Below are 15,743 nucleotides of genomic sequence, written 5' to 3'. Positions count from 1 at the left end.
TAGAACATTATAAAAAGAATTAAAGAGAAAATATTATTAACTGATTTAAGGAAAAAGCACTACCTCGTTATCTTATGTACAATTGATGAAGGATGACTTGCAGGATTATCTCACTTCAGTATTTCTTTCAGAAAGTAATTAATAGAAATCCACAAGCCAATGTTGCACTTTAAGGAAAAGGCTTGGTAAACACAATATATTTACAACTTTTATTAACAACTCTTTCATGTTGAATGTTTTCTAGAACATTACATACAAATTAATTTGCATCAAGCTTTCTCATATGACATTTATATTTCTTTTTGGTGGGAGTTTCACCTAGAAGGATGTGGGCCAATTGAAGTCTTTCCCATACTCTTTACATTCAAGAGGTTTTTATCAAGCAAGTCCTTTCATGCCTTCAGAAAGAACTGGAATGACAACAGGCTTTCCCACATTCTTTCCTTTACATGGTTTTTCCTCTGGTATGCATTCTCGCATATCCTCCAAAGTTTTCATGAGAAATAAAAGCTTTCCCACTTTCCTATCATTCATAGGGTTTCTCTCCACTGTGACTTCTTTCATGTCTTCGAAGATATCTGAGAGAAATGAATGCTTTCTCACATTCCTTACATTCATAGGGTTTCTCTCCAGTATGAATTCTTTCATGATCTCGAAGAGAACTGGAAGAAGTGAATGCTTTACTGCATTTTTTACATTCAAAGGGTTTTTCCCCAGTATGAGTTCTTTCATGTTTTCGAAGAGAACTGGTATAACTGAAGGCTTCCCCACATTCCTTACATTCATAGGGTTTTTCTCCGGTGTGATTTCTTTCATGTATTTGGAAACCCCGAAGAGAAATAAAGGCCTTACCACATTCTTTACATACGTAGGGTGTCTCTCCTGTGTGAGTTCTTTTGTGCATTTTTAAGGAACTGTAATCACTGAAGGCTTTCCCACATTCTTCACATTTATACGGTTTCTCTCCAGTGTGCACTCTCAGGTGTCTTTGAAAGTCTGTGTGACAAATGAAGGCTTTCCCACATTCCCGACATTCATAGGGTTTCTCTCCAGTATGACTTCGTTCATGTCGTTGAACAGAACTAGAACAACTGAAGGCTTTACCACATATTTTACATTCATATGGTTTCTCTCCAGTGTGAGTTCTTTCATGTCGTTGAACAGAACTGGAACGATTGAAGGTTTTACCACATATTTTACATTCATACTGTTTCTCTCCAGCGTGACTCCTTCCATGTATTTGAAATGCACTAGGAGAAGAGAATGCTTTCTCACATTCTTTACACTTATAAGGTCCATCTCCACTGTGAGTGATCATGTGTGCTTGAAGCTTTGTGCGAGTTATACAGTCTTTGCCACATTCCTTACATTCATAGGATTTCCCTCTAGTATGAATTCTTTCATGTCTTCGAAGAGAACCGGAACAAGTGAATGCTCTACTGCATTTTTTACATTCATACGGTTTCTCTCCAGTGTGAGTTCTTTCATGTCTTTGAAGAGAACTGGGACAACTGAATGCTTTACTGCATTTTTTACATTCATAGGGTTTCTCTCCAGTGTGAGTTCTTTCATGGACTTGAACATTACTGGAAAACTTGAAGGCTTTACCACATATTTTACATTCATACGGTTTTTCTCCAGTGTGACTCCTTTCATGTATTCGAAATGAACTGGGATAAATGAATACTTTCCCACATTCCTTACACTTATAGGGTTTCTCTCCAGTGTAACTTCTATCATGTATTTGAAGTGAACGGGAACAACTGAGGGCTTTCCCACATTCGTTACGTTTATAGGTTTTCATTCCATTGTGAGTTCTTTCATGTTTTTCAAAAAATTGGAGATAATGGAAGGCTTTCCCACAGTCCTTACTTTTACATGGCTTCTCTCCATATTTTTGATACTCATATGGTTTGTGTCCAGTGTGAAGTCTGACGTGCCTACAAAGGGATGAATGATGCATGAAGACTCTTCCACGTGCACTGCACTCATGTGGTTTCACTCCAGGAGTTTTCTTGTTCAGACTGAGATTTGGAACAAGGCTAAAGTTTTCTCCACGTTGACTACCCTCTTCACTTTCACAGAGTCTCTCCATCATACGACTTCTGTAAAAAATGAGAAGCACATGTTTGATGTGCTTTATTAATAATTTTATTATTTTTATTATGATTTATAGGAAAACTGTAGGTTTTCTGCCTTGTCTGAATTCTCTGAAATTGAATATGCTGAATGCTGTGCAAGAGGACTTCACCCTTGCTAGTATCCAAACAGCGATATTCCTATATAGGGCTTATTAATACTGTTTCCAAGTGAACTATTTTGCAAACCTTGAACAACTATGTCACATGTAAGAAAGTATATTTGCTGAAAATTTTCTAAGAATAACTAAACTTGAAGCAAGGGTTATTTGTTTTGTTTGCTTCTTTTTAAAATTTCATAACATACCAGGATTCTCAAGTGAGACACTGCTTTCTATTGTGACTGTGACTCACCTTAGTTTTCTCTCCTGGTTTTTGTACTGATCTTCAATGTCATGATCTTCCCATTGTTTTCCTAAAATGCAAACCCAGAAAAAAGAATTCCAAAGTATTAGAAACTATAGAAAGCTTTTTAGATTCTAGGTCCATGATGAGCTGTGACCATGCCTAGTTTATATATCAACATCCTCCCTTTCCACAGTCCACATTTGGGACAACACTGATGGGCAGGAAAGACTTGTTCTGTAATTGACTGAAGGAATGTCCTCATTCTTACCTATAGAGGCCAGGTTCCTGAAGGTTTCTCGCATCACATCTCTGTAGAGCTTCTTCTGTGAAGGATCCAGTAAAGCCCACTCCTCTGGGGTGAAGTTCACAGCCACATCCTCAATGACCACTGAGTCCTGAAACATCACAAATATGTGTAGAGTAAGAAGCATGATACTGATAGCATCGGGGATCTATACTCAATTTATAGGAAGTTTATGTATGATTATGTCATCTCCAAACATTTATTCTTCAACTTGATCATCAGAAACTTACTCTCTGTCCATGCATCCTCATAAACTTAACAGCATCATGAACACATGGAAATTGTTGACACATTTTTGCTGTGATCACATTACATCTTATTGCTCTCTAGTGGCAGGGTCCAGAGCAAATTGGGAAATGACAGAAATGCTATACACATGAACCAAATATTATCATTTTAAGACTGATTCCTTGTGAGATAAATTCTTTCATCATCTTCCTTCTTACCCAGGAGTTACAGCACTCCATAAGGCAGACAGTCAAATCTGCATGAGGTTTCAATGGATAAAAACACAGTGAAGAACTGCAAGCCTATTCTTCTATTCCCATCACCAAACATGAGAGGCCCAATGGCCTGTAAAAATTAAACTTTAATCAAAGCCCAACTGGTTATATTGTCCAAAAGGCCAAAAGGAAATCATAAGTAATGAGCTGCCGCTGGCTGAATGTAAATATTCTTGTGGGGAAGCACTACTTTTAACTTGTGTAATATTCATCACAGACTCTGCTCTTCCTTTCTCTCTGTATGACTGGATGGAGCCAGAAAGTTATTTGGAACTTAGAGCTCAGACACAAGGAAGAAGGTATGACAACTTAGACCATAAAATCCCTATACTTGTGCCTTTGGGCTCCAGCCAATTTTTAGAACACAGAGTGAGATAATAATGTGCCAGAAGAGCTCTTTCCAGGCCAGTCCTAACAGTGTACCCTGGGCCTTGCTGCCCTTGAGGAACAGGTGAAGAGCTGCAGATTGCAAGAGAGTTCACTGAAATTCCTAATGATTTCATGGTGAACAGTAAACGTCCAAAAATGGACACCCAATAATAGCATCTTCACACTAGACAAAAACCAAAGACAAAGAGAATTTACTGAAAGAAGCCAGAAGGGAAAACACACCTTAGGTACAGAGAAACAAAGATTGGCATTAAATTGGACTTCTTTTCAGAAACCATGCAAGCAAGAACAGAGTGGAGTGAAATATTTAATGTTTTGTAATTAAAAAACTACTCTCCTAGAATTCTTTGTCAAGCAAATTTATCCTTCAAAAATAAGGAAAAATAAAAACTTTCTGAGACAAAAATTGAGGAAATTTGTCATTAGTATTCCTACTTTGAATGAAATGTTCAAAAATTTACCAGAAAAAAATATAAATGGTAAAGGTGGAGATTTAGAAAAGGAATAAATAAAATTAAAATACTTTCATATTTCTTATTATAAAACAGTTTAAGACTAAAGGAAGCTGGCATACATATAAGAATTTCAGACAATGCAGATTTCAAACCAAAGAAAGCCCAGAGATAAAGAGGGCCATTGCATAATGATGAAGGGGTCCATTCCAAGAAGGCAAAGCAATCCTTAATGCTTTGTGTGTTGTGCATAACAACAGAGGAGCAAAATACATAAGACAAGAGCTGACAGAATGCAAGGAAAAATAGATAAATCCACTACTATAGCTGTAGACTTCAACACTCCTTTATCACAAACTATAAATTCCACAGCCGGCCCCGTGGCTTAGAAGTTAAGTGCGTGTGCTCCGCTGCTGGCGGCCCGGGTTCAGATCCCGGGCGTGCATCGACACACTGCTTCTCCGGCCATGCTGAGGCCGCGCCCCACATACAGCAACTAGAAGGATGTGCAGCTATGACATACAACTATCTACCGGGGGTTTGGGGGGAGAAAATAAATAAAATCTTAACAAAAAAAAACAACTATAAATTCCACCAGGCAGAAATGAGAGGACAGAGTTTAATTGAACAGCACTCTCCAACAACCGGATTTCATTGTAATCTATGGAAGACTTCATATAACAAAAACAGAGTACACATTCTTCTCAAGTTCACATCAAACATTCACCAAGACAGAACATATTCTGGGACATAAAACACATCTTAACATATTTGAAAGATTTGAAAGAAATCATATAAAATATGCTCTTAGACCACATAGGCACTAATCTAGAAGTCAATAACAGCAAGATAGTTGGAAAAGCCCCAAATACATGGAGATTCAACAACACAGTTATAAATAATACATGAGATCAAACAAGAAGTCTCAAGGGAAATAAAAAATTATCTTAAACTAAAGGAAATAAAAATGCAACATACCAGAGGTTTTTGGATGCAGCAAAAGCAGTGCCTAGAGGGAAATTTATGCCATCAAATGCATACATTGGAAAAACCAAAGATCTATAATCAACAATGTAAGGGGCCGGCGTCATGGCATGGCGGTTGGGTACGTGCGCTCTGCTGATGGTGGCCCGGGTTCGGATCCCCAGCGTGCATCAGTGCACTGCCTGTGGGGCCATGCTGTGGCGGCGTCCCATGTAAAGTGGAGGAAGATGGGCACAGATGTTAGCCCAGGGCCAGTCTTCCTCAGCAAAAAGAGGAGGATTGGCACAGACGTTAGCTCGGGGCTGATCTTCCTCACAAAAAAAAACAAAAAACAAAAACAATGTAAGCATCTACCTTAGGAAACAATAAAAAGAGCAAATTAAACCCAAAGTAAGCACAATAAAAGAAATAAAAATTAGGGAAAAAATTAACGTAATTGTGGGAAATCAATGGAGAAAAACTTTTTAAAAAGTCGATTTTTTGACAAAACCCATAAAATTGATAAACATCCAGTAAAGATAACTAAGAAAAGAGGGAAGCCAGAAATTACTAATATCAGAAAGGAAAGGAGGGGTAAATGAAAACAAAAAATATTTATGAAATCCAACATTCATTTATGATAACAAACTAGTAATAGAGGGAACTTCTGCTTCTTGAGAAAGAACATCTTCATGCATCCTGTAGCTAAATTCATAACATTTGTTCCATATGACATGATTGTTTCTGTGAAACATCTGAAAGAATCAACTCTTGGAATTAATAAGAGAGAATAGCAAGATTGAAGGATAATCAATTGCTTTCCTAGAGACCCACACAAATATAATCAACTGATCTTTGACAAAGGAGGAAAGGGAATTCTTTTTTTTTTTTTAATTTATTTATTTTTTTGTGAGGAAGATCAGCCCTGAGCTAACACCCATGCCAATCCTCCTCTTTTTGCTGAGGAAGACCGGCTCTGAGCTAACATCTATTGCCAATCCTCCTCCTTTTTTCTTTTCCTCCCAAAGCCCCAGTAGATAGTTGTATGTCATAGTTGCACATCCTTCTAGTTGCTGTATGTGGGACGTGGCCTCAGCATGGCCGGAGAAGCAGTGCGTCAGTGCACGCCCAGGATACCAACCCAGGCAGCCAATAGCAGAGGGTGCGCTAAGCCACAGGGCCAGCCCAGGAAAGGCAACTCAAATGAAAAAGTCTTTTAAACAAATAGTGTTGGAAATAATGGACAGCCACATGCAAACACACACACACACACACACACACACACACAACAAATGCAGCCTCGAGCTTTACACCTTTAATAAATTTTAACTGAAAACACATCATAGATCTAAATGTAAAATGCAAACGTAATAAACTCCTAGAAGACAAAATAGGAGAAAATCTAGGTTACCTTGGGTTTGGAGATGAATTTTTAGATACAACACCAAAAGCAAAGTCCACAAAAGAAAAAAAATGATAATTTCACTTCATTCAAATGAAAACCTGGGGCCGGCCCGTGGCACAGCGGTTAGGTGCACATGCTCCGCTGTGGCGGCCTGGGGTTGAGATCCCGGGCGCACACCAATGCACCGCTTGTCAAGCCATGCTGTGGCGGTGTCCCATATAAAGTAGAGGAAGATGGGCACGGATGTTAGCCCAGGGCCGGTCTTCCTCAGCAAAAAGAGGAGGATTGGCATCAGATGTTAGCTCTGGGCTGATCTTCTTCACAAAAAACAAAAACAAAAACAAAAACGAAAACCTGTTCTGAGAAAGACAGTGTTAAGAGAATGAAAAGACAAGTCACGGAGTAGGAGAAAATCTTTGCAAAACATGTATCTGATAAATGACTGGTATCCAAAATACCAAAAGAACTCTTAAGACTCAATAGTAAGAAGAAAAACAATGCAATTAAAAATGGGCAAAAGATCTGAACAGACAGCTCACCAAAGAAGATATACAGACGAGAATTACGCAAAATGAAAACATGCTCCACACCAAATGTCATTGGCAAGTTGCAAGTAAAACAACAATGAGGTATCCCTACTTATTAAATGGTTAAAATTCAAAACACTCAGAACATCAAATATTGGTGAAGATGTGAAACTACAGGTAATCCTCATTCATCGCTGGTGGAAATGGAATGTGGTGACCCACAGTGGAAGACAGGAACTAACTTTCAAAACAAAATATACTCTTACTATGTACAGTAAGATCCAGCAATCACACTCCTTGGTATTTTTCCAAATGAGTTGAAACCTCTTATGTTCACACAAAAACTTGTACATGCTTATTTGTAGGTGCTTTATTCATCATTATCAGGAGTTAGAGTTAAGATATCTTAACAGTTGAATAGACAAGCAATCAGTGGCACATATATACAATGAAATACTGTTCACTGATAAAAAGAAATGAGGAATCAAGCCATGAAAATACATGGAGGAACCTTAAAATTATATTGCTAAGGGAAAGAAGCCAATGTGACAAGGCTATGTAGTGTATGATCCCAAGAATATGATGTTCTGGAAAAAACAAAAGCATGAGCCAGTAAAAAGATCTCTAGGTGTGAAGGATTTAGGGGTTGGAGGGAGGGATGAGTCAACAGGCGAGCAAAGAGGGTTTTCAGGGGAGCAAAAACTACACTATATGATACAGAAATAATAAATACATGTCATTATACATTTGCCAAAACCCACAGATCGTATAACACAGACCTATACAAGTGTACCATTTTTTATCTTTTATACAGTATTTTTACCATAACTTTTCTATGTTTAGAAGCACAAATACTTAGCATTGTGTTACAACTGCCCACAGTATTCAGTGCAGTAACACGCCGCACAGGTTTGTAGCCTGGAAGCAACAGGCTATACCATATGGTCTAGGTGTGCATTAGGCTATATCATTCGGTTTCCGTAAGTACACTCTATGATGTTCACACAACGAGGATATAGCCTAAAGACACATTTCTCAGAACATATCCTCATGGTTAAGTGATGCATGACTGTATCTGCTCTAGCTAGATCTATTCAAGAATGTACTGGAGATTTTAGCCAAAACCATTGTACAAAAAAAGAAATTAAAATGCATTAAGATTGGTTAGGAAGGGGCCGGCGCGGTGGCACAAGCAGTTAAGTGCGCGCGCGCTCCGCTGTGGCAGCCCGGGGTTCGCCGGTTCTGATCCCCGGCGCGCACCGATGCACTGCTTGGCAAGCCATGCTGTGGCGGCGTCCCATATAAAGTGAGGAAGATGGGCATGGATGTTAGCCCAAGGCCAGTCTTCCTCAGCAAAAAAAGAGGAGGATTGGCAGATGTTAGCTCAGGGCCGGCCTTCCTCACAAAAAAAAAAAAAAAAAAGATTGGTTAGGAAAATGTAAAAGTATCTCTACTTCTAGATAAGATATCTTCTTTTTAGAAAACGCTAAGGAATCCACTAAAAAAACTATTAGAACTGAAAATTGAGTTGGAAAAGTGGTAGGATACAGGTCAAAATACAAATCTTGCCATTTTTGCTTTTATTCTATTGATATCCTTTATTACATAACTAGATTTTGAGATGTTAACCCAACCTTTCCTCCCTGGAATAAATCCCACTTGGTCATGGTGTATAATTCTCTTATATACTGCTGGATCTGCTTCGCTGGTATTTGTTATACTGGCCTCACAAAATGAATGTGAAATGTTCTCTCCATTTTAATTTCTTAAAGAGTGTGTGAAGAATCAGTATTAAAGCATCTTTGAATGTTTCAGAGAATTCTGAGTTGAAGCCATCTGGGCCTAGTCTTAGTTTGTGGGTAGTTGTTTGTTTACTAATTCAGTCCCTTCACTTGTTATAGTTCTATTCAGATTTTCCATTTATTCTTTTTTTTTTTTTTTTTTTTGTGAGGGAGATCAGCCCTGAGCTAACATCTGTGCTAATTCTCCTCTTTTTGCTGAGGAAGACCGGCTCTGAGCTAACATCTATTGCCAATCCTCCTCCTTTTTTTTTTCTTCCCCAAAGCCCCAGTAGATAGTTGTATGTCATAGTTGCACATCCTTCTAGGTGCTGTATGTGGGACGCGGCCTCAGGATGGCCAGAGAAGCGGTGCGTCGGTGCGCGCCCGGGATCCGAACCCGGGCTGCCAGCAGCGGAGCGCGAGCACTTAACCGCTAAGCCACCGGGCCGGCCCCATTTATTCTTGATTTAGGTTCAGTAGTTTGTGTCTTTCAAGGAATTTGTCCATTTTAGCTGTTATCTAATTTATTGCCATACAACTGTTCATTGAAATCTTTTTTTTTTTTTAATAATTTTATTTATTTATTTTTCCCCCAAAGCCCCAGTAGATAGTTGTATGTCACAGCTGCACATCCTTCTAGTTGCTGTATGTGGGACGCGGCCTCAGCATGGCCGGAGAAGCGGTGCGTCGGTGCACACCCGGGATCCGAACCCGGGTCGCCAGCAGCGGAGCACGTGCACTTAACCGCTAAGCCACGGGGCCGGCCCTGAAATCTTCTATAATCCTTTTTATCTCTGTAACGTCAGTAGTAATATCCTTCTTTCTTTCTAATTGTATGAATTTGAATCTTCTCCCTTTTTCTCTAAATCAGTCTAGCTAAAGAATTGTCATATTTGTCTTTCCATTAAACCTACTTTTGGTTTTATTGATTTTCTCTGTGGTTTTTCTCCTCCTCATTCATTAATCTCTGCTCTAATTTTTATCTCCTTTTCTCTTTGCATTGGGTATGGCACCTCATCTTTTAGGTTATTGATTTGAGATCACTATTCTTTGTTAGTACAGGCGTTAATGCTTATAAATTTATTCTCTGTACTGTTTTAGATGCAGGACATAAACTTTGACCCTTTAGGTATGATATAATGTTCCTCATTATCTCTAGTGATATTTTTTGTCTTAAAGTCTATTTTGCTAGATATTTGATCATCTCTCCAGCTTTGTTGTGGGTGCTATTTCCAGATGTATATTTTCCCATGCTTTTACTTTCAATCTGTATCTTTGAATCTAAAGTGTGTTTCCTGTACATAGCATATATTTAGATGATGGTTTTATTTACTTTTTTAATCTGAGGTGACAATCTCTTCCTCTTGTTTGGATTATGTAATCCATGCAGATTTAGTATTACTGACATAGTTGCAATTACACCTGCCATTTTACCTTTTGTTTTCTACAATTCTCATGTTCTTTTTGGTTTCTTCTCTCCTCCTTTATGGCTTTCTATTGCATTAAGTGAATGCATTTAGCATTTTAATTTTTAAATGACTTCACTATACTTTTGGAGTTATTTTTTTAGGAGTTGCTCCACTATTTAGTATATATATCTTAATATGTAAGAATGAACTTCAGATTTATACTAGCTTAATTCCAGTGATATATGGAATCTTTAACCATATATAACTATCCCCTTTTGGCATTTTTGTGGCATCACTATTATGCAGATTTTATCTATTAATGACATAACTCAATAATATCTTGTTTCACTTATTTCTTTTCCATCTGTAGTCACTTCCTTAGCCCAACACAGTTTGCTCCAACCCATGACCTTTGTGCTTTTAATGAAACAAGTTACACATACATTACATTTCTATACTTAATAAGCACAACAGCACATTAAATACCTAGTATTTTATATCAGCTGAGAGAAGAAAGGAGAAAATAGGTATTTATTCTGTCTTTCATATTTACATAATTGCTTACATTAGTGGTTTTGCTTCTTTATGTTGATATCAATTACCATCCTGGGTCACTTGCTTTCAAACTGAAGAACTCCTTCAGTAATCTCATAAGGCAGTTGGCTATTAATATATTTTCTCAGTTTTTGATTATCTTGGAAAGACTATTTCATCTTTCTATTTCACAAGGTAGTTTCGGTGAATATAGGATTCTTGGTTGACAGGTTTTTTCCTTGTGCACTTGGAATATGTTATCCCTCTGCCTTCTAACCTTCCTTTCCCCTGCTGAGATGTCACCTGTTAATTTTACTGGGTTTTCCTGTAAGAGCTGGGTAATTTTTTCAATTGCTGTTTTTTCCCCAGTGTATGGTTCCTACATTCCTATATCTTTGCATATCTCATATTTTTGATGCAAACCAGACATTTTAGATAATATATTGTAGCAACTGTGAGTACTGGTCCCCTTCCTTCTGGGACTTTTTATTGTTATTAGCTTATATTTTTGTGCAGTGACTGGGTGGATTATTTTAGTTAAGTCTATGTCCTCCACACAGAGTGAAACCTCTGATATAGCTCCTAGAATTGGGATGGCTTTAGGTATGTCTGCCATCATGAGACAATGGTGTTGGTAGGGCTCTCTTCCTGTTTCACAGACACACTCAGTGGTTAAACTAGATTAATTGCTGGCTTTCGTCAATGTCCTGGGGGCATAACTTGCTCTACCAAATACTCCAGTGAAGTTCTGGCTCCTATAGAAGAAATACTTTCTGAAGTCACTGTTTGATATTTTTTCTGATCCTTGGAAGCATCCTCCCAGTCGTCTAATTCCCTGGTTCTTTCCAGAAAACTAGTCAGCCTACAGCCTAAGCTTCTTCATTAAATACACAAATCTACTCATTGCCTTTCTCTTCATTCTCTACTTTCTTGAGAGTGCCCTTTGACTTAACTTTGCATGATCTTTTGCTGGCAAAGTTAATTCCTTTGTGAAGGAATTAAGAGCTTTGTTTTATGGTTGGCTTATCCCCTGTCATTAGGTAAAATCTCTGTGCCAAAACTCTGGAGCTGGGGTGGGGACAGTAGGAAGCCTGTCTCTGGGAGACAATCCCAATTTTAGGGGCTGAGTGATCAGTGCAGTGGAGAGACAGCAGCCAGAGGTCCTCTTGATTGTCTCATGTTACAGCCACCTCATGAGCTGAGGAAAGAGTGATCAGTGCCCTGTATTCTCAGCAAAGTGTGACCACAGCAGAGCCTCTGTATCGTGAGAAGGGGTTCAGTGCAAGAAGGGTGTCCCCGCTTTTCATATGAACTAATGAGGGACTTGAAAAATTCAGCAATAGGGACCTGAGGGCAGGATGGGTAATGCTGGGGTCCTGCTCATCCCCCTCAATTCTGGAAGCTTAGGGAGAGAGAAACTTGTCTTCTGGTTCAGGGTGCAGCACTCTGGAGAGGAGTGTTCACTTCCTGAGCTGAGAGCAGGGAAGGAGTGGCCATGGTTCAAATCCCACACACTCTCCCTTTTCTCACAGAATTTCTACTGATTTTCTTCAATAGATGTTCCTCATTTGCTGTTTGCCTTTAGGACAATTTCTAGAGGCTTCAAATGGTTGTTTTAAAATAATATCCACCAGTTTCATTGGGGAGTGGGTCAGTGGAGCTCCTCATATTATTATATGACCCCAGTGCATTTAATACACTGTCCACATCAGAAACCCTCTCCAGATTGACATACAATGGCACTACAGGCTTAATATCACTTGTCATTTTATAGAGAAACAGAACTGAGAAGATTAAATTTTATTATTATTATTTTTTTTTTGGAGAAAGATTGGCAAAAGCTAACACCTGTTGCCAATCCTCCTCTATTCTGTATGTGGGCTGCGACCATAGCATGGCTTGACAAGTGATGTAGGTCCACGCCCAGGATCCGAACCCACGAACCCTTGGCTGCCGAAGCAGAGTGCGCCGAACTTAACCACTATGCCACTGGGCCAGCCACAGAAAATTAATTTTTTATGGTTGTAAAAGTGTATTGCACACTTCAAAAAACTGTGTAGAGGATTAATACATACAGATGTGGCTTCCCATTAAAAATACGTTGGTCATTTGATTATAAACTATTGTTAAAAAGAAAACCACACGCCTAAAATGGAGTCACTTTTGCTAGGCCCACATCACCAAACCAGGGCTTAATACTTAACCTGACTGCAGTTTCAACCTTCCCCAAGAATATAGTCTTAACTAGTCATTCTGGGATTTTCTGGTCAGGACCAATATAGTAATCTGCCACATAGGCCCTCTCTATCCCCCAAAGGAAGATAAGATAATCCACCTAATAAGACCCTTTTGTCCCCAGAGGGAGGTCACCTTGCCTCAAGTAATCCTTTCTTCCATTTATGACTTCCTTGTCCCGCCTATAAAACCTTTCCCTTTCTGTAGCCCTTTGGAGCTCCTCTCCAATTGCTAGATGGGATGCTGCCCAGTTGCGGAATTGTTCAACAAAGCCAATGAGTTCTTTAAAACTTACTTGGTTGAATTTTTGTATTTTTAAACTTTTAAGAGTAAAATATGGCTAATACAAATTTTTTTATCATGAATTGTTTATTGTGAATATCAAGTTTCAAAAACTCGGCCTGAGATTTAAAAGTGTGCCTGAAGGCTGCTCCTAGCATGAATTCTAGCATTGGCTTCTAGATTCCCCATGCTCAGGTAGATAATAATGTAATTCATTTCTTGGAAGTCTTTTCAGCATTTATGTAAAAAGAAGCAATTTAAAGTACATATTTTTCTTTCTTCCCTTTCATAGGCAAAGGCCACATGGTTTACATCGTAAAATAGGCTTTACTTTCCTGTTCATGTTTAAATAAATCTTGCATCTATTTTCATATCAATGGTGGTGTGCCACCAGCACGTGTGACGGGGAACACTGGAGAGCTGCTGCTGCTGTCCCTCCCCAGGCCATCCCTGGTCAAATACGGGAACCAATAGTCAGCAGGATGTCAAACTCCAGGGCCATCATGCTAGAGGATGCCCTGGCCAACGGTGGACCTCATCTTCACATTTTTACAGACTTTCAGCTCGTTGCCAATGGTTTGGCTGCCTGGCAACAAGAACAATATTAACTCCTTATCCAAGGTCACCCTTTTGGAGGAAAGCACTCCATGATAACCTTGCTCATAATTATGCAAATACATAAGAAGCTCACACATGTCTCTGCACGCACTAAAAATCAAACTGCAGAGCCTCACTTCTACCCTCAGGCTGATAAATTAGTTACAATTTCTGAAACACATACTGACACCTCAGTTGAACTCAGAAGCAGAGAAAGCAAACAGGGGGTGTGAGAGGCAGGCTTTGGAGTATCAAGACAGTGAAGCGCCCCTATGTTCCCATGGGAGGATGAGAACAGCTTATTTGAATAATTCTGTGGACAGACATGGTATGATACCCACTATGCTGTAGACTGATAAGACTGTAATACTATCTGTAGAAGTATAACACTATACTATACACTACAAAACTAATTGTACATAGGTTAATTATATATAATATATTCTTCTTATATATAATATGTACTAATTATATATAATACTATACTATACATTATCTATACTACATACATCCCAAATATACTTTATATATATATACACATATATATACTATATTCTAAATTCTGTCTATATATACACACAAAGAAACACACTATATGCAGCAATAGATAATTTTATACTATATACTAAATTATAATACAGTACATAAATACCTCTTTTTAATACACATGAAAAAAGCCTACACAAAATACTGGTACACTGAATCCAGCAATATATAAAATAACCTAAACACCATGACCACATGGGATTTAACCCAGAAAAGAAATGATGATTTTACATCTGAAAATGAATTAACATAAGAAATCATTAATAGAATAATCATCAAAAACTACAGGATCATCTCAATAGATACAAACAAGCATTAGACCATGTACCACACCCCTTCACAAGGAAAACACTCAATAAACTAGGATAAACTCCCTCAGTAAACTACCTCAACCTAAAATAAAGCATCAATGAAAAACCCACAGCTGCCATCATTCTTTTTTTTTTTTTTTGTGAGGAAGATCAGCCCGGAGATAACATCCGTGCTAATCCTCCTCTTTTTGCTGAGGAAGAACGGCTCTGAGCTAACATCTATTGCCAATCCTCCTCCTTTTTTTTTTCCCCAAAGCCCCAGTAGATAGTTGTATGTCATGGTCGCACATCCTTCTAGTTGCTGTATGTGGGATGCGGCCTCAGTATGGCTGGAGAAGCGGTGCGTCAGTGCGTGCCCGGGATCTGAACCCTGGGCCGCCAGTAGCGGAGCGCGCGCACTTAACCGCTAAGCCACGGGGCCGGCCCGCTGCCATCATTCTTGATGGTGAACAACTAAAGGCTTTCTCTCTAAGATCAGAGAGAAGACAAAGATGTCTGCTCTCACCAGTTCTACCCAACGTGGTAGAAAAGGTGCTACCAGGGCAATCAGGCAAGAACATGGAAAAAACAACCATTCCAGATTTCAAAGGACATACACACACAGCTCCACAGACAGACATACAAAATCACACAGACCTTGTCATGGCACATATAGGAGGACACACCCAGACACAGACACACAAACCCTCAGAAATGGCTCAGAGACACACACATGTTCCCATAGACACACAGAGCCCAGGCCCCATTTTTCTTTACTCTTTAGGGCCAATCACCATTAGATACTTATGTATCTTCTTTCCTCTCTCAGCTTTAAAGCAAACAGGGATATTGCTCTGCTTTGTTCACCAAACCACCTACCAGAAGGGCTGTCACATCAATCCTTCTTGCACATCAGGGCTCATAGAGAGAGACAGACACACACTCACATGGAAGCTTCACACAAACCTCATTATAGGCCCAGACCTTCACACAGTGCATTGTTCTCACTCCCATCCCACCTGGTAGAGGGGTGTCTCCT

General features: G+C 39.1%; 1 protein-coding gene across 1 annotated transcript in view; it reads right to left on the bottom strand.

Moving 5' to 3' along the window:
- Positions 1-385: 385 nt before the first annotated feature.
- Positions 386-15,743, bottom strand: part of LOC101395645 (uncharacterized) — a 33,805-nt gene continuing 18,447 nt past the window's right edge. The window contains exons 3-5 of the mRNA XM_014796863.2: positions 2,755-2,881; positions 2,493-2,553; positions 386-2,105 (exon numbers count right to left, since the gene is read on the bottom strand). Coding sequence (XP_014652349.2) covers positions 527-2,105; positions 2,493-2,553; positions 2,755-2,881 — 1,767 coding nt within the window. The 3' untranslated portion in view covers positions 386-526. The remainder of the gene's footprint in view (positions 2,106-2,492; positions 2,554-2,754; positions 2,882-15,743) is intronic.

Source organism: Ceratotherium simum, chromosome 39 (genome assembly GCF_057802395.1).
Source record: "Ceratotherium simum simum isolate JZ-2026a chromosome 39, ASM5780239v1, whole genome shotgun sequence".
Classification (NCBI taxonomy): Eukaryota; Metazoa; Chordata; class Mammalia; order Perissodactyla; family Rhinocerotidae; genus Ceratotherium; species Ceratotherium simum.
Note: the sequence above shows the minus strand (reverse complement) of the source record. Positions and strands in the feature narration are given on the sequence as shown.